General features: G+C 40.8%; 1 protein-coding gene across 2 annotated transcripts; it reads left to right on the top strand.

Moving 5' to 3' along the window:
* Positions 1 to 1,272: 1,272 nt before the first annotated feature.
* On the top strand, positions 1,273 to 20,728 carry nprl3 (NPR3-like, GATOR1 complex subunit). 2 transcript variants are annotated; one of them, XM_062532806.1, is made up of 14 exons: positions 1,273 to 3,378; positions 3,628 to 3,697; positions 5,095 to 5,133; positions 6,169 to 6,301; positions 10,468 to 10,542; positions 12,724 to 12,877; positions 13,187 to 13,268; positions 13,493 to 13,630; positions 13,860 to 14,016; positions 16,336 to 16,442; positions 16,924 to 17,053; positions 17,752 to 17,944; positions 18,712 to 18,904; positions 19,861 to 20,728. In XM_062532806.1, exons 1-14 carry the CDS (start codon positions 3,177 to 3,179, stop codon positions 20,024 to 20,026), a joined length of 1,839 nt encoding a protein of 612 aa, XP_062388790.1. In that variant the 5' UTR covers positions 1,273 to 3,176; the 3' UTR covers positions 20,027 to 20,728. The 2 variants fall into 2 exon arrangements, with proteins under 2 accessions (XP_062388790.1, XP_062388791.1); XM_062532807.1 differs by lacking the exon at positions 5,095 to 5,133 and having other exon boundaries at positions 1,274 to 3,378.
* The last annotated feature ends 1,634 nt before the right edge of the window (positions 20,729 to 22,362 follow it).

The raw sequence follows: 22,362 nt of genomic DNA, 5'->3' as shown, positions 1-22,362 counted from the left end.
GGGCTATCCACATTAACAGGTGTGCAGTTGTTTTGATCATCAGGGGATGGCTCGGTTTCTGGCAACACGAACTCCTCAGAGTCCTCCGGAACGTCATCCTCTGTGTTCTTGTTGGTGGCATGATGAACTGTTGCATCCAGCAATTGGTCTACATGACGTCCCCAGATGACATCACGCCCAATCCTTACAGTGTATGTCAATGGCCCTGTCTTGGACAGGATTTCACCACGCTGCCATTTCTGCTTTGACTGACGGTAATCTCTTGCCAGCACTTGTTGTCCAATTACAAAGTTTCTGACATGACGTCCAGCCTTGAGAGACTGTTTCTGCATAACATCTCTGCGTAGGTCTGGCTTTAGCAAGTCTAGGCGTGACCTAAGTCGCCTTCCCATGAACAGAACAGCTGGAGCTTGACCTGTCGTAGCATGGTCAGTATTTCTGTATGCATGAAGAAACTTTGCCATCTTCTCTGGCAGTGACATCTGAGCGTTGGACATTGTTTTCATTGACTGTTTAAATGACTGGACAAACCGCTCAGCAAGTCCATTCGTGGCAGGATGGTAAGGTACAGCAGTGGTATGTTTGATGCCATTTTTGCGGATGAAGGATTGGAATTCGTCGGATGTGAATTGACTGCCATTGTCACTGACGAGTCGTTCAGGCAGACCTGTTCTGGCAAACAGGGTGCGGAGTACTTCGACTGTTTTTGTTGAAGTTGCATTTTTCACAATGAAGACTTATGGCCACTTTGAATACGCATCAATGACAACAAGAAACATTCGGTCCAGGAAAGGTCCAGCATAGTCTATGGCAAGAGCAAAACGCGTGCCTTCTTAACAGGGCAAAGATCAGTATCCTAGAAGGCAGAGGACAAAAGTGGAGCAAAATGCCTGCATTTCTTATTTCCTCCTCCCTGTGAGAGTTTTACAGGTGCATTAATGAAAAATCTTCATGTTATTTTCCCATAGGTAAAATCTCAAGATCTCAAGATCTCGATTTTTTGTAGTTGAACTTCAGAGGTCTTTCTATTATGATCCTTTCCAGACTGACCTGCAGATTTGTCCGAGTTTACCCATGCAGAAGAGTACCACACGCACGCGTGCTGGACAGAGGAAAGAGAACAAGAAGTCCGCACACCAAAATATACTCCTCAGGTGTTTTAATGGTAAATCACCACGTGTAATGTTTCGGGGCCCTAGCCCATCCATGTCTGATGAAGAGCTATAGGGCCTGAAACTTTACAAGTGGTGATTTACACTTAAAAAAAATCGAGGAGCATATTCTGGTGTGCGGACTTCTTGTTTTCTTTCTTAAGGTCCCAGACTATAGAAAACTAACTTGTAACAGAGTCTGAAATATCTTGCCTTATCATCAGATGGTGTATAGTTTATTTCTAACATAAAAGAGGAACCATAAGGTATGGCTTGTTTGGTGACAGTAGACCTCTTGAAGACTTTATCTAACAGAGCAGTATTAAAATCAGAATGATGTTGGCTTTATAACTGGAAAATAGTTATACATTGTAGGCCTATTTGTTGCAGGCCTTGCCACTGAAATTGGCTTAGTCCTGGTGCAGAGAGGTTTATAACAGTTCCAGCTTCTGGGTTTCTCATACAATCTATGTATGGATATTATAGGCTATATGTGAGTGTGTATACAGTCATGGCTGAAATTGTTGGCAGTGCACCCATGCCAGAGTAATATAAAATCATCTGTTTGAGCTCAATGCCAGTCAAACCAGCTAATAGGCTAACTTACTGAACAAAACCAAACAAAACACCATGCCAGTCTATAGGTATAGGAAGGGTGAAGGGTGTGTGATGATGTGGGGCTATTTTAGTTCCAAAGGTCAAAGGTCCAAAGGTCAAAGGTACTTATCCTGAATCCATGAAATAAGTGGCCTTTAAAAATAAAAAACTGCCTGCCCCTATGTTAACCCTAGGTGTTCAATTCCCATTGGGTTACATAGGGGTGCCAATGTTTTTGACCCCAGTATTTTGGGAAGAACATTTATTTATTTATGATACATTATTCACTCACAAAGAAAATTGGTGTCCTTAAAGGTTGAATCTTTCCTCATTTTATTACTTAAGCAATTGAAATCAATTTCCAAAATATTAATTTTATATTCCTCTTTTAGTCAACTTTAGCATGGGTGCCAACAATTTCAGCCATGACTTTATGTATATATATATATATATATACAAATGCAAAGACCTTTATATAAATAGCCTACAGTATATAGATAAATACCCTATTTATATTTGAATAGGCCTAGTGTGCTCGTTTTACTATATTGTGTGCTCATTTTACGAGATTAAGTTGGCTAAAATATGCTCACGTTTAACTGAATTGTGCGCTCATTTTTCAAAATGAAAAGGGGAGCACAATTTCTTAAAATGAGCGCACTACTTTATTTTTTAGAATTTATCTACACTTCCCATATCCTAATGGAACCATTACACCCTTTGCATCTACACGGGTTTATTTAATGAACGGACCGAATTTTATCTGCATAAAGTCAATGTTTCAGCTAAACGATTGATTCTATTTTTTTTCTTCAGATAATTTGAATAGCATACCTTTGTTCTTTGTCTTAGTGCGGGGTAGGTAAAGGTGTCTCGTCTCTGGGCTTAATTTTTAGTCGTGCGGAACCCAACAAAGCATTCCGTGTTTCCTGAAAAATTCCGGTAGCCTCATAGAGTAGCACAAACTGTGCGACGAGCAATCGAAGACAACACTGTCGCTGTTTCGGTAGTAAGCAATAAAGTAAAGTACATGTACTGAATATTTTGGTTGCATACGAATTATGATTGTTCTTTGGTGCAAAGCATATGCAAACTATTTTAAGCAACGGTCACCTCACTGCATTTAATTTGTGGGGTCTCGGTCAAGTAATGTCTGATGGCTAAATATAGCTAAGTAGCTGTTTTTAACACTTGCTGTCAGACATCTAGGGAACCCAGTAAAAGTGTGGATCTGGATCACAGTTCTGGATTATAGGCCTATAAGTGGTCTTTTCGTATTAGACTTTCTGACGAAAGCTTGCTGGCTTTGCTAAAGGAACTTCAATCTCACAATCCAATGTAAACAAAATCAGTAGTGTGGGGACAAGCATGTGACTTCATCCCAGAAGAGATCAGTGCAACATTTGCCCATTATTAATCCAGTTAGCCATGTTCAAGCCAGCGTCTCCATCAATGGATTACACAGCAGATCACAAATCTGCCTTTAAACAGACAGAACGCAACACAGTTGTAAGTGGCGATAGGACAAGCCCCATAAGTGTCATTCTTGTGAGTTCTGGCAGCCGTGGAAACAAATTGCTGTTTCGATACCCTTTCCAGAGAGTGTCCGAAAACACATCATCATCAGCAAGTAAGTCTCTTGGGAATTAGTTAAACACACAACTATCGTTATAAATAAGGGATACGGTTAATAGAGGTACCAGCCCAGTAAGTAAGGAGGTACCAGGGCATAGGCCCATTAAAAGCCTAGTCCATATGTTGCAAAGTGAAAATTTGCTCTTTCATCCTTTGGCAATGTTGCTCATTCGTCATGTTGACGTTTGTGATTGAGCATTATTTAGGCTATTATTGACTGATTATACTTTTTTATTGTCTGAAGATAAACAGCGAAGTCCCTATGCCCTAAACACAGCAGGCGATGTCGTAGATGATCAAGATGGTGATTCAAGGTATTATGACACTCAATCTATTGATATAATGCTAATGAAATTGATCATGTAAATATTATGCATAACTAATAGGCATGTTATGATAGGCAGTTAGGCTGATACATTTAGTGTAGTGTTGGTCTGTTGTGAATTTCTGAATGACTAGAAAGTTTCTTACAGTAATGCCATGGGTCATTGATAATTATTGTTCAGACCTTTGTGGACACATTTACCCCCCAAGCCGTTTCAGGTGGAGGATGGCCTAATGTTTTCAACGTAAACAGACTGCATTTGGTTCATAAGTATATTTCCAACGACCGTTTAGAGTAACTCTATGCTTCATACTCTATACTTTACACAGTATATTTGAGGGAGACCATATTGATACTGAGGATACCCTACCACCCCTTGCAGTTTTATTGTTGAAAGGTTGAGTGTCGTCATGGCTGTGTGTACCCTGTAGCAGGAACCTCAGTGTGTGTGTGTGTGTGTGTGTGTGTGTGTGTGTATGTGTGTGTCTGTGGCCAAGTCTGTTGCTCCTCTTTTGTTTATTTGTGAATGTGTTTTTCATTCATATGGCTTGCATTTACCATTCTTTATGTTATTTTCAAAATATTAGGCTCTGCTTTAACAATGAATATTTGAAAGGATTCATACTGGCGCACCCAGTGTCACTATGGAAGGCTAAAATATATATTTTATATATTGAAAATCAAAACAGCGTTTTATATTCCGTATCTGGGGTTCACTACTCCACTGACTTTTATGTCCTGAGTCGTGACCGTAATTTTGTATCAGTAGAAGCACATATGTCATGTCATATTGTAGTGTGTGTAGTGTGACTGGATTCAGGATGTGGAGGCACATGTAAGTGACCATCATCATCATCATCATCATCATCGTTATTATCATGAGACGTGTCACACACAAAGCTTTTCTATTTAAACTTTGTCAAATTGAGCTTGGTTGCTTTATATTGAGAAATGTTTTACATAGGGTTGTGTAGTGTCATCATTTTGACATCCTTTAAGCGAGTAAGGGACGTTTTAGTGTTTAGTTTTTGTTCCCTTTAGAAAATGAGTCTACTGTATTTAGAGTAAGTTGTAACCCCCAGACACTCCAGTGCCCTCAGGTTTTCACAGCTGGTGATGACGTTCAAGCTCACATTTGCAGAAACGTAAAGAACACTAATATACGTATACGTATGTACTTGTGGACATTAACCATAAATACTAACAGAAATAACCCTAGGATATCGGTTTTGTGTGGCTCCCCCATTCATTCAAGTCACCCTTGAGTGAACTGCTAATTTACATTTGTCTTGTTTTGTGTTTTGCCATGCACTCTTGTCAAAAATGTCTGCATATTTTCTTTTTGTTTGCTTTTGTTTCTTTTGTATGGCCCAACCCCCATTTCAGAGAACAAACTCCTCTAACTGATGAACAGTTGGTAGCAGGGTAAGACCACAACTCATTCTAAACCACTTCTCCTTTTTTTCTAGAACACCCTACCTTCATATTCCTCTCTTCCCTCTCACTCTTGCATATATATCTCAGTTGTATATATATATATGCGCACGCCAGCCTCAACCCTAAGGTCTCCCTGGTGAATCACTTTTTTGTTGTTGTTTTTTTTGCTATGAATCACACTTTTTGGGTAAATGCTGCATCAAATGGTGTTTTAATGCTCGCGCAGACTAATTATGAGCAAGTGTCTGTTAATTGTGGCCTGATATCCACAACCTGTGATGATCTCTATATTGATGTCCAATCAAGAGTGATCTTTAAAAAAAAAAAAAAAAAAAAGTATTCTGATGAGGACTGCCATATCACTGTTCAGTTTTCTAAAGAATGGCTTGACTGAGGCTGTACTGTAAAGCACATGTCTGAAACTGTTCATAAATGTCCCTTTCACCAAACACATTTCTTGGCTTTTCTTTTTCTTCCTGTTAATTTCTCACGGGTAAATCCCCTCAGACTTATCACTGATTGAGGTTAATGCTGTTTAATTCGGACAGCGAGTCTTGCCATTTACGGGCCTCTTTTGGGGGGATGGCACATGTTAATTTGGCTCCTGGCTTGCCATTGGATGGTAGACGTGGTGTTTTTCAGCATGAGTTTCAGCATGAGTCTGTTCCCTCCCTTCAAACCAAAGGTCTCTGCTCTTCCTGCCCGACGGTGGCGGCGGTCGGCCACAGCCTCTCTCCTCTTGAAAAATCCGAACTCCTCTTGACTCCGCCCCAAGCTCAGACCACAGACATGACCCAAATCATTCACCCTTCCTGACATCCCGACTCCTCCAATACCCTTTGACCTCTAGATCATGTGACTGAGTAGCGTAGATACCTGTAAGCCAATCCAAGATTCCTCAACAAATTATCACCTACCAAAACCCAATAACCCCCCCCCCCCCTCCCCTCCATCCCCTCCCCTCCTCCCTGTGTTGGATACTTTTTGTGTATTCGTTATTGTTTTTATTTATCCCCCGGGTAGGTTCTCTGATATTATTCTTGCCACTATCTTGGCTACCAAGTCTGATATGTGTGGGAAGAAATTCGAGCTGAAGATCGACAACGTGCGCTTTGTGGGCCACCCGACCCTGCTGCAGTCTCCACACACCATTCAGGTAAGAGCATCATACGTCTTCATTGGCCGGGTCTCCCAGATTCGTTAAGAAGCTCTTAAGAGCTAAGAACCTCTTAGGAGCGTTCTTAGAACGTTCTTAGGAGCGTTCTTAGAATGTTCTTAGGAGCGTTCTTAGAACGTTCTTAGAGCGCTCCTAAGAAGTTCTTAGCACTTAAGAGCTTCTTAACGAATCTGGGAAACCCGGCCATTTTCATTATCTCTGCTTTGGTGCTAAGCAAAAATGTCACATTTCCTGCTACTATGCCAATACCTTTCATAGTATGATATCATGCACCTGTCTTAAGGGCCGTTCACGCCAAGAACGATAACGATAACTATAACCATAACGATAAAAGCGTCCACACTGGCCAACGATAAGAAAAGTCTCTCCTCATGTTAATGAATGTGATGGCTAGAATATTATGGGTTCTGATTGGCTGTTAGCTGTTTATCGTTCTCAAAATCGCTCTGAAAGTGATCAACAACAATATCGTTCTTCATGTCGTTATCGTTATAGTTCATGTCATTGATGTCATTCATATTAACGAGAGCGATATTTATTTACAGTTATCGTTATCGTTATCGTTCTTGGTGTGAACGGGCCTTTACTCTTAAATATTTTAAGGGGAAGTTCATGTTTTGGTATTGCAAAAGATTGTGTCACTAGTTAGCACGGTGTATGTTTCCCATGTGCATACCCTTCTGTGTATCGAACACCTGAGTTTTTTAAGCGCAATAACATTAAGCACAAAGCTACTATGAAGAGGGTTCTTTTTTGCTGAATTTCCTCAGATAGTGGATGGTATAGGGATAGAATCACAGATCGCACTGAAATATAGCCTATTTGTGAGAACGTACAAAAAGCAAATTCCAACTAATTCACATTGCTTCATGTCAGTAAGACTTTTTCCTGATTCTCCATTTTTATTGCTTAATTATCCATTCCAGTTTTAACATTGAATGGAATTGTTGCACTGCTGTGTCAGTTTAGTCAGTTGTGGTGGTGTTGACCAATTCTATAGCGCAGTTGTAACATTGGACAGCGCACAATGGTTTTATGGGGCAGCCATGGCCTACTGATTAGGGCAGGGGTGTCAAACTCATTTTCACCGAGGGCCACATCAGCACAATGGTTGCCCTCAAAGGGCCAGATGTAACCATAAGATTTGTAGCACCAGCCACAAAATCTTTAGCATCGGTATAAAACTTCCCTAAAATCGAGAAGAGCAAAAGGTATCAGCATGACATGTTCTTTTTATTATTGTTATGTTTGTAAAAACAAAACAAAAACCTCTGTCAGTTTCATACAGTTTGACTTTTCAATGAGGGTCACTGGTCAGTCAGGAAGAAGTCATGCCATGGATTTTTTTTTTTTAGATTCGAGTATATTCAACTTAACTGTCATTGCACAAGCGAAATACCAGTAACGAAATGCAGTTTTACATCTAGCCAGTGATGCAAACAAACTGACATGTCAAAAAGTGCATCACTACACCGTTCTATTCACATACAGTAGAAGCGAATGGTCCCGGTGGACTTTTTCTTTGAAGTTGAAAGGTGTTGTGTGGATTCTACGTTGCTCGTTTACAGGATTACAACAAACTTCTAGCCTACCTATGCTTGCCTGATCTGAATGCACCTTTTCTAGGTCGGAATTGGCTCACTTTTGGCCAAACAGTCATTTGCTCGATTAGCAAGGTTTTGAAGCTGGATTTTTTGGATAGGACTACACACAATGTTGTATGCTTTTTAAACGTAGATGTAAACGTATCACGTAGTTTACAACTACCAATTGAAATCAAAGTAACTTACATCGATTCCCCTCTCAAAGAACCACACGCACTTCAAACAATCATGCGTTTCACAGGCAGGCTAAACCGAGCGCGTAATTTAGGCGCTCCGTTTGCTAAAATAGTTGAATAGTGTAAAGTAGAATACTGGTCTATTTTGTTTTCACACGTTCGCGTTGCTATCACATCCGATGTAGCCAGTTACACTGATCATAGAGGAAGGTGGTTGATGTTGCCTCCCTGTCAGTCTCACGTGCCTGCATTGTATTGCAGTGTATTGCCTATACGCAAAAACTGTATCAGACCTTTAGAGCTCTCGCGGGCCACATACTGTATCAGACCCTGTAAGCCCTCGCGGGCCATATGAAATGATGTGGCGGGCCGCATTGAGTTTGACACCTGTGGATTAGGGCTTTCGAGCTTGTATGGGTCGCCGGTTCGATCCCCGACCAGTCCATGGCTGAAGTGCCCTTGAGCAAGGCACCTAAACCCTCCCCGATTGCTGCTGTTCAAGTTTGTGTTACCTCCTAATAGTTGAGCATTCCCTCGCAAAAAGTCAAAAGTATTGTAAGGAAACAAGCAAATATTGCAAGGAAATGGAAAAGGAGCTCTAAAAATAATAAAAATCATGATCCTTTGAGGGTTCTGTAGGTGATGCACATAATTTTGGGGGGGGGGGGGGGGGGAATATTTCGCATGTCACTGTGATAACCTACAGTGTGAATCATGGGCTATAACCAAAGAAAGGACAGGAGATTATTTGCACCTCCATTCATCACACAAAGGCTGTGTTTATAAGGATGTGGTATAATAATGCATAGGGTCCTGTAAGTCATTGTAAGAGTAAGACAGAAGACTATCCTAGCAGTATTCCTGTCTCTCTTGTTTAATGTTGCATTGTAAAGTTTTATGATAAGCAACATTGTGTAGAGGTTAATAGAGATATTATTACAGTGAACTGTCAGTTTATTTGAATTTAATACCTTTTGACATTCAGTTTTTGACTACTAAAAGGTAGTATGTTTTGGGGCCGAGGGTTGTTTGAAGGTTGCTTGGAGGTTATTTGCTGACAGGCCTGCCCCCGTTGCTAAAACAATCAAGGGGAAAAACTGTTGTATATTAGAAAAACGCACACTCATAGGTCTTAATTAGCACTATATGACCTAATAAACAGCTCCTTCATCCTTGTGAAAGTTAGCAGAAGCCTGTCAGTCAAGCACTCCATGATATCTACTGGCAGTTGATAGTTTGTGGCCCATTTAAGCAAGGAGAGAATGTAAACCCTGGGTGGATAGGAGAGGACACTGCTTTAAAAGTGTATGTCACCATCTAGTGGAGAAAAGAAAGAACACTAGTGGGCTCCTTGTAAATTAAATTAGTTGTTTTTTATTTTGCTATTATGTACAAAACAGGTGGAAAAAAAGCTCCAGTTATCAATGATACACGTGACAAAATGTTTAAGCTTTGATTGCAGTTCTTATTAAGTTTTGATTGAAGATGTTGTTCAATACATTTCTCACCACTTAGACAACCATGTCAATTATACTACATTTAAATAAGAAAATAGCATCTGCAAGCAAATAATAGAAAAATGCAGACTGTCAAAATATGCCTAAAGCTCTCACTGAGGGTCTGTACCCTTTTGACTTCCTTAACTGAATGACATTAAAAAGTAGGCATGTTTATTAAAGATACTTTTTGCTGATTCACTGCCAGTTGATCAAAGCAGCTTGATAGGTGTTATGCAAAATTCTGATAATCCTCTCACTGGTTCTCTTAAATTCTGCGATATATATTTTTTTTAAAAAGAGCAAAAAAAAAAAGAAGAGTAAATGTAATTGTTGTATAATGACAAAATAGTTAATAATCATATTAACAGGTAGACATTAGTGAAGCACTTTAATATACACTGCTCAAAAAATAAATAAATAGGGGGACACTTGTTCATAGGAGTATATGTGTATATTATACACATTAAGTAATTCAAAGGTTTTCCCATTTTAGAAAAAAGACTGAAAGTATTTCTTTTTTTCCAATAATACACCTTCCATTTTTGTTCATTGCCTATTTGACACTTATTTATTTATCGTTTTTACATTTATTTCTTATTTATGATTAATTTGATATATTTTGTTACTGTTTATATTGACATTTTAATTCCTCTCTTCATTTTCATTGTACCTGTTACCTGTCTGCTTGTTTTAACTGTACTAAGTGTTTTGAGAACCTAGTCGATGGGGAAACTGATCATTAATTAACAGTAAATTGATATTTTAATTGAGTTGAATCCGACGTTTTGTTACATTCAAACCTGTTCTGTTGCTCTTTCCTCTTCACATGCGAACACAATCACCATGGTTATGTCTGGTGTTTGCAGGTGTCTAAGTCTGACCCATCACCAAAGAGGGAGATGCCCACCATGATCCTCTTCAGTGTGGTGTTTGCACTAAGGGTATGAACCATCATTGAAACTTATCACCTACATTTATAATGTGCAGGTGCATCTAAATAATATAAAATATCATGGCAATTCTTTTTTTTCTTCCCCATAATTTATTTCCGAAAGCAAAACTTTCATATATCTAACTTCATTGCACGTAAAGTTAAATAATTGTTTTCTTGTTTTGTTTTAATCTTGATGATTACGGTTGACAAAAATCCAGTATCTCTGGATAAAGAAGTAGATTAATTACAACAAAGAATTTACAATACAGAAATGTTGATATGAGTAGAGCTCTAATCAGTTAATTAAACACCAACAATGGTTTACTGAACCTTTGATCTCTTAGAGTTTAGGCAGAGCACTGGACCTTTCCAGAATATTTACATTTCTTAGATGCACCTGTAGTGTTTGTTGGTGTTTGTTGCGTCAGGGCAGTTAACAGTCTGTCTATTCTAATGTCTCTAAAGTGGGCTCATCACAAAAAAAATGCTGACATTCTTGGTGTCTCCCGTAACAAAGATCCCCTTGCAGTTAAAATACATTATCAAGAAAGAGTTGTTTCAAACTCATAAAAACAAATGTGGAAATCTGGCATTATTCTACATTGTAATAGTTACTATTCAGCAATGCTTGATTTGTTTGACTATTTTTGTAGATGCATAATTGAAAAGGGGAAATGTGTCTTAGTAGCATTTAAAATGTTAATATCATTGTTTGAATACTTTGAGTAGGAAATGTATGTGTTCATGCATTATAAATAGGCACTAAATTAGCATTTTGCTGACTCAAAACACAATAGTGTCACAGCTTGGGTGGGTTCCAGTGATCAGCTGTGTTTGGGGTGGCGCGAGGGCACTTCTGTAGAAATGGTGTCGGTGTGGCAAGGCTATCAGGCCTGTGCCAGTTGCTCAGTCATGGGGGGGTGGCAGGGGCGGGTGCTTTGGGCTCTGCTTAATCATGCTGCCCCCTGTGGGCCAACTCCCCTGAGGCGCTGAGTCATGCCTGGCAAGTCCAGAATGCTGTGTCATGTTCTGGAGAATGTTGGCCATTCCTGCCACACCTGCTGCTTTGCCTGATCCGCTGGCAAAGGGCACCAGCTTGACTCAGCAGAAAAGTGTTGACTGGAACAAGTAACACCTTTTGACAGTTTTAATGACAGAATAAACTTTTCATTCAAAATTATGTTACTGACCTGACAAAATGCTGAAGTGTTTCATAGTTGTATACCTCCCATGATTGAACAGAAAGCATTGTTGCCTCACATATGTATTCTGCATCGTAAATAAAAATACCTTCATACAAAAAATCATTCCAATAGAAAATACTCCAATACAATACAATTTCACATTAACATATGAAGTAGGTGTCATACAGTATGTGTCACTTGAATATAGTTTTAATTCAGAATCTTTATTGTTTAGTTTCTTATTTATAGTCTTGTAAAGATGGTTAGATATACTATGCTCAAAATATGACACTGAAACCATAGTTTGAAACCATAAGCATCTATATCTTAAAAAAAGTTTTTTTTTTTTAAATCAGATGCGTAGGAGCCTATTTGCTATTAACTGTTTTGTTTTTGAAAATCAAACAAATACTCCATGCGTCTCAGCATATTACAGCTGGTTGGAAGGAGTCAAGCCCTTACAATAGCTTTAGTGTTGTTCATTAGAAACATTTAATCAAAATGATGTTAATAAGTGTTTCTTATTGCCCTAAAGGTAGTTGTATAACTCCCATGTTTTAACAGAAAACAATGTTGTCTCATGTATGTATTTCACATTGTATAACCCCATGAAATAAATACAATAAAAAGGTGTTTATACCAATACAGTTAGTCATGGTTGTTAATCTAAAAAGGTTTTAAATTAAAATGGGCAACTTTATGTTACCTGTTTCTTATTAGTAGTCTTGTGAAGGTAGTAAAATATACCAGACTCATATTTTGACTTGAAACCAAACTTTGAAGATATCTTTTTTTTTTTTTTTTTTTTTTTTTTAATCTAAGTAATAGTGTAACATAACTTAATAGTATAATATAATATAATATAATTGCTTATTGAACAAGATGCATTCTAAAAGTGAAGGCATCCTTTACCAACTGCACTGTCAGCCCAATGTCACTCATTCCATTTTGCTAACACTATAATTTGGGGAATGGACAATGATGGTTTTTGCTGCCCCCTACAGGCCAACGCCGACCCGTCGGTCATCAGCTGCATGCACAACCTGTCGCGGCGCATCGCCATCGCCCTGCAGCACGAGGAGCGCCGCTGCCAGTACCTGACCCGGGAGGCCAAGCTCATGCTGGCCGTGCAGGACGAGGTCACCACCATGACCGAGAGTGAGTGCCATTGGGCCACACCACTACAAACACACACACACACACACGTGCACACACACACGTGTACACGCACATACGCGTACACACGTGTACACACACATACGTACGCACATACACACAGTGTCACACACACACCACCACTACAAACACACCCACACCCACACAAGTTCACACACACACACACACACACACAGAAGTAGTGGGGAAAACAGTCACATACAGATACACATGTAGAGTTTGCCCTATCAATGTCATTGATATCTGTAATAACTAGTTTATTCTCTCTGTTTATTTTCACTTGTGCCTTAGCGGATGGGACCCCACAGTCTCCCTTCAGGCAAATCCTTCCAAAGTGCAAACTAGCCAGAGACCTAAAGGAGGCCTATGACAGGTATGACTGGGTTACAGTTGTCACATACTTACTTAATTATTTTTATGATTAATTGCATGGCATGTTTTTTGTTAATTTCCATTTTGTTATTATTAATTTTTTTAGCAAACATGTTTATGCTTTGTTTGATATGTCTGTTAAGAACAGTTTGCAGCTTAAAAACTTTGCTTTGGACAAAGAGCCTAAACATTAAGAGCTCCACTTTGCGCTGGTTTGGTTGTCAGCCTCTGTACGACAGGTGTGGTCCGCCTGCATATCAATAACTGGCTGGAGGTGAGCTTCTGTCTGCCTCATAAAATCCACCGGGTCGGGGGCAACCACATCCCACCTGAGGCTCTGGAGACCAGCCTCAAGGCCATCAGGTCAGTTGGACCGGTGCAGCGTGTGTGTGTGTGTGTGTGTGTGTGTGTGTGTGTGTGTACATGCGTGTATGTGTGTCTGTGAGTGTGGCATAATAATAATTAAAAAACTTTGAAAGAGTTGTCTGTATTAGTGACATGTAGTACGTGTGTGTGTGTGTGTGTGTGTGTGTGTGGGTGCGTGCGTGCGTGGATGCGTGCGTGCGTGCGTGTGTGTGTGTGTTTTCTACAGGCCGTACCATGCGCTGCTGCTGCTGGACAATGAGAAGACCCTGTTGGCCCAGCTGCCCCTGGACTGCTCCCCAGCTCTGGTGCGTCTCATCAAAACCTGCTCCGCGGTCAAGAACCTCCAGCAGCTGGCTCAGGACGCCGACCTGGCCCTCCTACAGGTGCACAGAGCTCTCACTACTCTGCCAGCACGCTTACGCATGTTTACATTTAATCATTTAGATTTATTTACATTCATTTGACTTGTTGTTATTTCAAAACAATCTGCTACTGATATAGTATGTAAGTAACACATTTATTTTTTATAGCACATTCATACACAGCTTGCACCGACCAAAGAGCTATTTTCAAAACAGACAGGAAGAAAAAAAGAGTAAGGGCACATGGTCTGGGTAAGACCTTTGCAAAGAGTAGGGAATTTACTATAAAGGAATTGTCAGTTGTTATTCAACATTAACAATGTAATTTGGGTGAAATAATTAGTAATATATTTTATTTTAAGTGATTAGCATTGTTTTGTATCCATTGGGAATAATGGCTTATGGTGAACAGACATGTTTATATTAGCTGGGTAACCAGCAGTTGACTTTAACAAAGAACTCTAGCAACTAATGGATTGGTCTGTCAGTTTATGTATAGGCCAGGGGTCTTCAACCTTTTTCAGCCCAAGGACCCCTTGGCTGTGAGAGAGACTGAGCACGGACCCCCACACCTGGCACACCTCAAATCATGCCTATCATTTGAACCGTCAGTCATTAGTGCCTACATGCATGCACGTACGCGCACTCACACACACATTCTAAACATAAGTTATTATTAACAGGGGGGTAACTGCTTTATACAACTCGTTTCTGATAATTCTTTACATAGTGTTGCATAAACTCGCCCTATAATAGAATGTCACAAGGGTCAACTAAGGTTGATATGTAAGGGATAATCAACGTCGCGCCGTGCGTTTCTAGGAAAATAATGCACGTTCGAAGTGTTAATAAGCTCCCGACGCCGCAGGCATTATTGCAGTGCATTATTTTCCTATAAACGCACGGCGCGGAGTTGATTATCCCGTTTATACCACTGCTACTATCATTTTCGCTTATATTGCAGCTGTCTTAGATACAACGTTGCTGTGTTTACCGTTACATTCACATTGGCGAAATTAATATTCAAGTGTGAGAAGCTCCGCTTTAACCCTCTCTGGTGGTAGCCTATAAATTCAGCTAAATTCAGGCAAAGCTTCATTTGCTCAACCTGATACAGACAGAGAGCCTCTTCAACTTGTGTAAATATAACTTGTCTTACACAAGGAAACACAAAAACACAAGATTATCGTTATCGTTTCATTTTGATGGTATGACATCGCGGAGAACGTTGGATTAATGAATTCACGCAGAACGCCTTGACGTGCAAAGACCGCAGACTCTCATTTAAAAAAAAAAAAAAAACCAAAGCAAAACATCACACAGAATAAATAGGCTACCCCGCAAAGTTCAGGGTCCATCAGTCCCGACATTAAGCAAACGAATCAAACAGTCGAAACGTAATTTATCTCCCAGAATGAAAAGAACGAGTTTGTTAATGGTCAGATGCCGCTGAAAACGAAGCTATTTAACTTAAACGCACGGGGGAGAAAGTGTTCCATTGGGTAGCCTAATGTTACAGGGATCACATTATCACAAGCATGATTCATGGGTAGCCTACAATGTGTTATTTAGAAACGAATATGAAGCAATTTTCATTGACCATTATGTTAACTTTGACAAATGTTATTTTTTGGAAGAGAAAAAAATGCTTCAGACGAAATATTTTCGCGGACCCCCTGCAGTACCTCCGCGGACCCCCGGTTGAAGACCCATGGTATAGGCAATATGGGGACTTTTCAAGTGTGGGCTGCACTGACATCTAGAGGTTGCAAATAGAATTGCAGTTTTAAACAGACGAGGCTGAGGCTAAGAGGTGAAGGACTAGAACACACTGATTTGTGTGGTTATACAATTTGACCTGTGATTTAGGGGGACTGTGGCACAAACAGTAGTATCGCACTCATGGCCATGTCCAAATGCCCACGGGGTCCTAGATTTGAATTCAACCTGCAATCATTTCTCGCACTCTCTCTGTCTCTCTCCCACTCATTTCAGTTGTCTCTCAAGTCTCTCTCCAACTCTTCATTGGTCTTGTCCAAATAAGGCAAAAATAAAGTCTTAAAACAATTATGTTGTACATATGTTGCTACAATACCTTCTGGTATTGCATCATTATGCTCATCTGTGCCAGTTGTGTAGTGTAAATGTGATCTGGAGTTCTCATTGATTGCTCAGATACTGCCACCTAGTGGGCAAAAAAAAAAAAAAAAAAATGAAATGCAGCAGAACATGTAAGTGCACCTTTGAAGATTAAACGGACACTCCAGGGCATCGAGTAGAAACAGCAGTTTATTACAGACATTTGAATATGTAATCTAATTGTGTGTTATTTCGTTTTAGATCTTCCAGATAGCTGCACATCTGGTATACTGGGGGAAGGCCATCATTGTGTATCCTCTCTGTGAAAACAATGTCTATATGCTGTCCCCACACGCCAACATTCGCCTGTGAGTATGCTCCTCTGTCTGATAAGACTGCATGATTTTATTAAGCTTTTACTTAACTGAGATTAATGAAACAATGCCATACATTCATAAAGTGTAAAAAGAAATTGTGAATGTAAATATATGAATTTTATAGACTGGTGGTGTAGTCCTATTTAGAGTTACACTGTTGATCAGCGTTGATATTTCTTTCATATACTGCATTTACTTTCTGTATGTTCAGGCCGAACATAGGGATGCAGCATTGAAAGTCTAAAATGGGGCAAATGTGACCCCCCCCCCCTCCCCCCCTCTATCTCTCTTTTCCTCTCTCATTCTCTCTCTCTCTTCTCTCTCATTCTTTCTCTCTCAATTTTCAATTCAATTTGATTTTTAATTCAATGGCTTTATTGACATGACAAATAAACATGGTGTTGTCAAAGCATGTTTTGCATATTAGAGCATAATCTCTCTCTTTCTCTCTCTCTCTCTCCTCTGCTCACAGCTACTCGCCTCTGGCTGACCAGTTTGCACAGCAGTTCCCTGGCCACGACCTTCCCTCCATGCTGGCCAAGTTCTCTCTGCCCATCTCCCTGTCTGAGTTCAGGAACCCTCTGGATGCCCCCATGCATGAGGTCAGTTCAGGGATATCCCTGATGGACAGTATCACTGTTGCAAACACAGCTGCTGTAATGTGTCTAAATGATAAGGACAATAATTAATTTAACAGTGAACAATTTAAAAAGTTGGTCAGGCTACATTATGGAGAATAGCATTAATGAACAATGGCAATTCAAGCAATAACCTAATGAAAATAAACAATAATGGCTGCATTTCCCAGATTCGTTAAGAAGCTCTTGCTAAGCTTCTTAACGAATCTGAGAAACGCGGCCAATGTCCATTCAGTCAATCATATAATAGCAGTAACAATGGCATGGTAAGGCTACAGTGCATCTGCTGTAATGTATTTAAATGAATCTTTCGGTATAAACCTCATCATGTAATCACATTCACCCTTCTCTGAAACACATTTCTCCTTTGGAGACCTAACAAAGTAAGTTTGACCTTGAAATGATCTGGAGAAAAACAAGGTGGCTACATGTATTTGTTGGTTGGTTCAGTATATTCAAAACATTCTTAAAAAGCGAAGCAAGTGTTGTTTTTGTCATGGAGTGTCAGCAGAGGAAAGCAAGCCTGGTATGGGTCAGCTGGAGATGCACTCAACAACTCATCGCCAGATTTACTCTCTCATCTAACCAAGACATGTCTCCCTCCATCTTGTCCCATCTGTCTGCTTTACCTCCCCTCCCCTCACCCCACCCCTCACCTCCAGGCTCAGCTGATCCAGATGGTGGTGTGGATGCTGCAGCGTCGGCTGCTCATCCAGCTGCACACCTACGGCTGTCTGCTGGTCCCCCCCACTGAGGATGAGGAGAACGGCCTGAAGGACGAAGAGCCCCTCCTGGCTGCGCGGCTCGGGGGACGAAGCCTCAGCACGCCCAACGCCCTCAGCTTCGGCTCCCCCAGTACGACCCCATCAATAGCTAGCTAACTAACTAACTAACTATTCTTCCTATATATCATATACACACATATACTGTATACTGTATACAGTATATACATACATATACTTATATTCTCTAGTAGTAGCATTGACAGATGCAGCAGTAATTCCTAGCTCTGTACTGGAGCTCGAATGTTTTTCTCTTGCTGTAAATCGCTTTGGATGAAAACGTCTGCTAAATGAATTAATGTAAATGTAAACTAACCACTGAACTACAAGGCTATGAATTGACCCTTTCAATTTGTTCTTAGAAGATGTCTGGTTGAAATGTTCAAAACCAACGCAGATACTTTGAAATGAAAATGAACTGGACTTTAGCAATGCTCAACCATGCCACCGAAAATGTCTAAGGAGCATACATTTGTTTTATGCCGTTGAAAGTGTCTATAGATAGATAGACTAAATACTGAGCTCCATTAACGGACTGTCTAACCACTCTACTTGAAGCTAGTTCACAAAAGGATTGTTGTGCAGTAGTGATTGTTAACAGTGTAGTCCTACATGAGGCGCTGAGAGTTGTGTTACTCAACTTTGTCGTCACACTGACATACATTTACTCACATCACGTGATCTGAAGGTTGAATTATGGAAGGTTGAATTAGGCACTGGGCCTGTGCTCTACTGCTCTGCTGCAGGTCTCAGAAGTTAGGAAATACACAGGCCGTGAGTGTATGTGAAACTTTGTCCATCACACGCAGTACTCTCCACAACTCTCCTCTCCTCCTGTAGCGAGCAGTGATGACATGACCCTCACCAGCCCCAGCATGGACAACTCCAGCTCCGAGCTGTTGCCCGGCAGCGACTCGCCCCTCAACAAGCGCATGACGGAGACGCTGTTGGCCAGCCTGACGGAGCAGGAGCGGCAGGGCATCCTCAGCGTGCCTGCCGCCCAGAGCCCCGAGGACCTGCGCATGTTCGCCAGGTAACGCCATCACCTCTCTCCTCCCAACCTCTCGCCCTTACGCTGTTCATCCAGGGGTGCGTTCCCTGAACGTGTCAACTAGAAGAGCAAGTTCTAGAAAATCAAGTAATGGGTAGAACAAGATGTTGACCTCTGTGTCAAAACATTGTGTTCAGGGCGTCATGGGTCATGGATCATGAAAATTCCATCTATTCCATCTATTCGTCTATTCCAGAGATTTTGTCGAGGAATTTTATCATTTTGGGGGCAAAGTCATGGAATTTTGTTGTAGCAGTTTAAAATGTACTTGCCAAAATATATTAATAATACAAATATATTTTCCCCCAAAATTGGTGTAGAATGGTGTTCAGTGCCTTTTTATTTTACTTAAAAAGATTATTGAACACTGCTGGGGTGCTCTGAAATCATTGGTCGGTATATTGCACTAGTCATTACATAGTAAGTCACAGAAATTCAGTTTTTTTGTCAGGGAGAGTCAGGGAATAAGTCATGGAATTTTGCATTTGACTTACAGTGGGAACCCTGTATGTCTAGTATATATGATATGATTTTAAAGCAACACTAAAGCACTTTTCCTCTGTCACACGCACACTATTTGTTTATCCAGCAAATAACGATATGGAGTATGTTGAATGATTTTAAGAAAGTATGTTGTATTGCGACATCGAAGCAAGTCAAATTTTTAGTTTTTTATGTCTCACCCCATTAAACTACAGATTCACCACTCGATCTGGTAAACTTACATAGTGCGGTTGTAGGCGATAGAGGGCCACAAAACGAATGCAGAAGTGCCGTTCACCCTGTTACGAGTTGATGAACCACTGAAATGATTTTGGAAACATTATTTTAAGGTACAAAAAAGCTCTTTAGTGTTGCTTTAATAGACTGAGACAGCTGTCCTCTAAAGTCTCCTGCGGTTGATTTCACACGTCCTTCCTGTCGCTTGGTCCTGACAGGCTGCTTCACTACTTCCGAGGGCACCACCACCTGGAGGAGATCATGTACAACGAGAACATGCGGCGCTCACAGCTCAAGACACTCTTCGACAAGTTCCGCAGCGTGCTGGTGGTCACCAACCACGAGGATCCGGTCATCTCAATCTTTCAGTCTCCTCCAGAATGAAAGGACACACACACACACACACACACACACACACACACACACACACACACACACACACACACACACAAACACTGTGGAATGTAACACACTGGAATTTTTCAGTTCATTTGTCCCCAACACACACACACACACACACACACACACACACACACACACACACACACACACACACACACACACACACACACACACACACACACACACACACACACACACACACACACACACACACACACACACACACACACACACACACACACATACAGATGCAAGCGCACTTATGCCATTCCACAATAGACTTTTTGAACTCTCCTGAATGCTGCTAACACTGTTGATTGACTCTGCCTTCTCCACCTTGCCTTCTGAATCAGGTGAAATGAGTATTATAAGTCACGACTGAAGGTCTTTATGATATATGAAGCCCAGGAAATGGTGCCTTAGTCGGGGGTGTGTGAAGGATCTACTGTATATAGTCTATGGATGTATTGTGAACTATGTATTCCCCCCCAATGCTAAACATTCATCTCAAACTTGTGTCTCGTCTTTATTAATAAATTATTGAATTGCCTTATAGTGCAGATTGTTTTTGTTATGTATTGGCATTTCCAGTTATGGTGTGTTGATGTCTCAGAATTCTAGGCCATTTAACCACCAGCACTGGTTGGCATGTATTGTTACAGTTGTGGTTCATGGCAGACGCTTTTGTCCAAAGTGACAATAATAACAATAAACAATTTCATTAAACATGAACAACAACGGACTATAATGTAGCACTTTTTCAAGGCACCCCAAGTGCTTTACAGTGAAGAGGATCATCACTGACCACCACCAACGTATAGCACTGGGTAATGCATGGGAGCCAATGGGGGATTCAACATTCTGTAGCCCTCTGCAGCCATGACTGCATCACGTGATTATTTCTGAGATTCTGATACGTTTTCAAACCAGAATTGTGCATACGTCATGGTTAAAAACATACCAGAATCTCAGAAATAAGCACATAAGGCATTCATGTTGGGGCAATTGCTCCGTCACTAGTTTGGAGTTTAACACGGTTTTGGAGTTTAAAACCGTGTTAAACTCCAAACTAGTGACAGAGCAATTGCCCCTATGATATCTGCAGGTGGCTACATCAAGTCGAATTCCCCTATTAATGCGCTAGAAGGCTTGTCAGCTTGAGGTGGAAAGTGAGGGAATGAATGACTGAATGAGCCAGTTACACTTGGGGGGATTAAATGGCCAGGTTGGGAATTTAGCCAGGACCCCAAGAAACCCCCTACTTTGTTTATGTGTAATAAGTAACCATGGGATCCTTAATGACTGCAGTGAGTTAGGACGGTTTAACATCTCATCAGAAGGATGGAATCTCCTACTGCAGTGTCCCCGCCACAGCACATGGGGATTGACATCTTGACCAGAGGGAAGAGTGCCACCTACCAACACCACTTCCAGCAGCAAGTTCATTTTCCAAGGAGGTCTCCCATCCAAATACTTACCAAGCCCATACCTGCTTAGCTTCAGTAATTCAGCAGAGACAGGGGCCCCTTCTCAACCTCTCTCCTCGGTCCTCCAGCTAGTTCCCATTGATCTATAAAGAACATCGGATAGACTATCCCGTTGTTGCCGCCCCATCATTGTTCTATAGATCAGTGGGAACAAGCCGGAGGATCGAGGAAGGAAGGAGAGCCAAAGGAGAGGCTTGACTGACCTGCGTTGATGGAGGGCTGACACAGTAGAGTATACGCTCATCAGAGAACCGAAGTGAGCGGGAGTAGTTATAAAGCTGTAGTGTAAGTACAGTAGGCCAGTAAGAGTACACTGCATCCCACATGAACACACCGCCCTTGACAGTCATAACATGCTGTATTCTCCTGGTCCTCTGACTGTATTGGGGGATAATGGAAGAGTAACAGATTGGCTCCCCTGCCTGAACTGAGTTCTGTCCAAATGCCTGTACTTCTCAGCAGGTAAATATTTGGCACCACCACGCTAGTGCTCCAAGAGATTCTGTATCTCCTCTACCTCCTGTATCACTTGTAACTTCATTTCTCTGACAGTCACATACTGGAGTTTTATATATAATGTACTGGTAACTTTATAGTTTGCTCCAGATCAAATGAAGGGTTTGTTTTTATTATTATTAACTGCACCATTAATGACCATTATTATGAAGATGCTCTGTGATAATGGTAATATGGTAAATTCTGACCATGATAATATGGACAACTCTGGTCCAAATTTGAGGATTTTTCTATTCATGGATTTCATCAGGTCCCTTTCCACAGGTGCATTAATCAAACACCATGCAGTCTGCATTGATAATCAAGATGCTTGGT

Source organism: Sardina pilchardus, chromosome 3, assembly GCF_963854185.1.
Source record: "Sardina pilchardus chromosome 3, fSarPil1.1, whole genome shotgun sequence".
Taxonomy (NCBI): domain Eukaryota; kingdom Metazoa; phylum Chordata; class Actinopteri; order Clupeiformes; family Clupeidae; genus Sardina; species Sardina pilchardus.
The sequence above is the reverse complement of the archived record's forward strand: the minus strand, read 5'-3'. Positions and strand labels throughout refer to the sequence as shown.

Excerpts from the sequence above, each read along its gene's own strand:
- nprl3 (XM_062532806.1), top strand. The coding sequence starts at position 3,177 with ATGTTCAAGCCAGCGTCTCCATCAATGGATTACACAGCAGATCACAAA. Across the intron at positions 5,134-6,168 it reads GATGAACAGTTGGTAGCAGG|GTTCTCTGATATTATTCTTG; the intron begins GTAAGACCACAA and ends TCCCCCGGGTAG. Across the intron at positions 6,302-10,467 it reads AGTCTCCACACACCATTCAG|GTGTCTAAGTCTGACCCATC; the intron begins GTAAGAGCATCA and ends TGGTGTTTGCAG.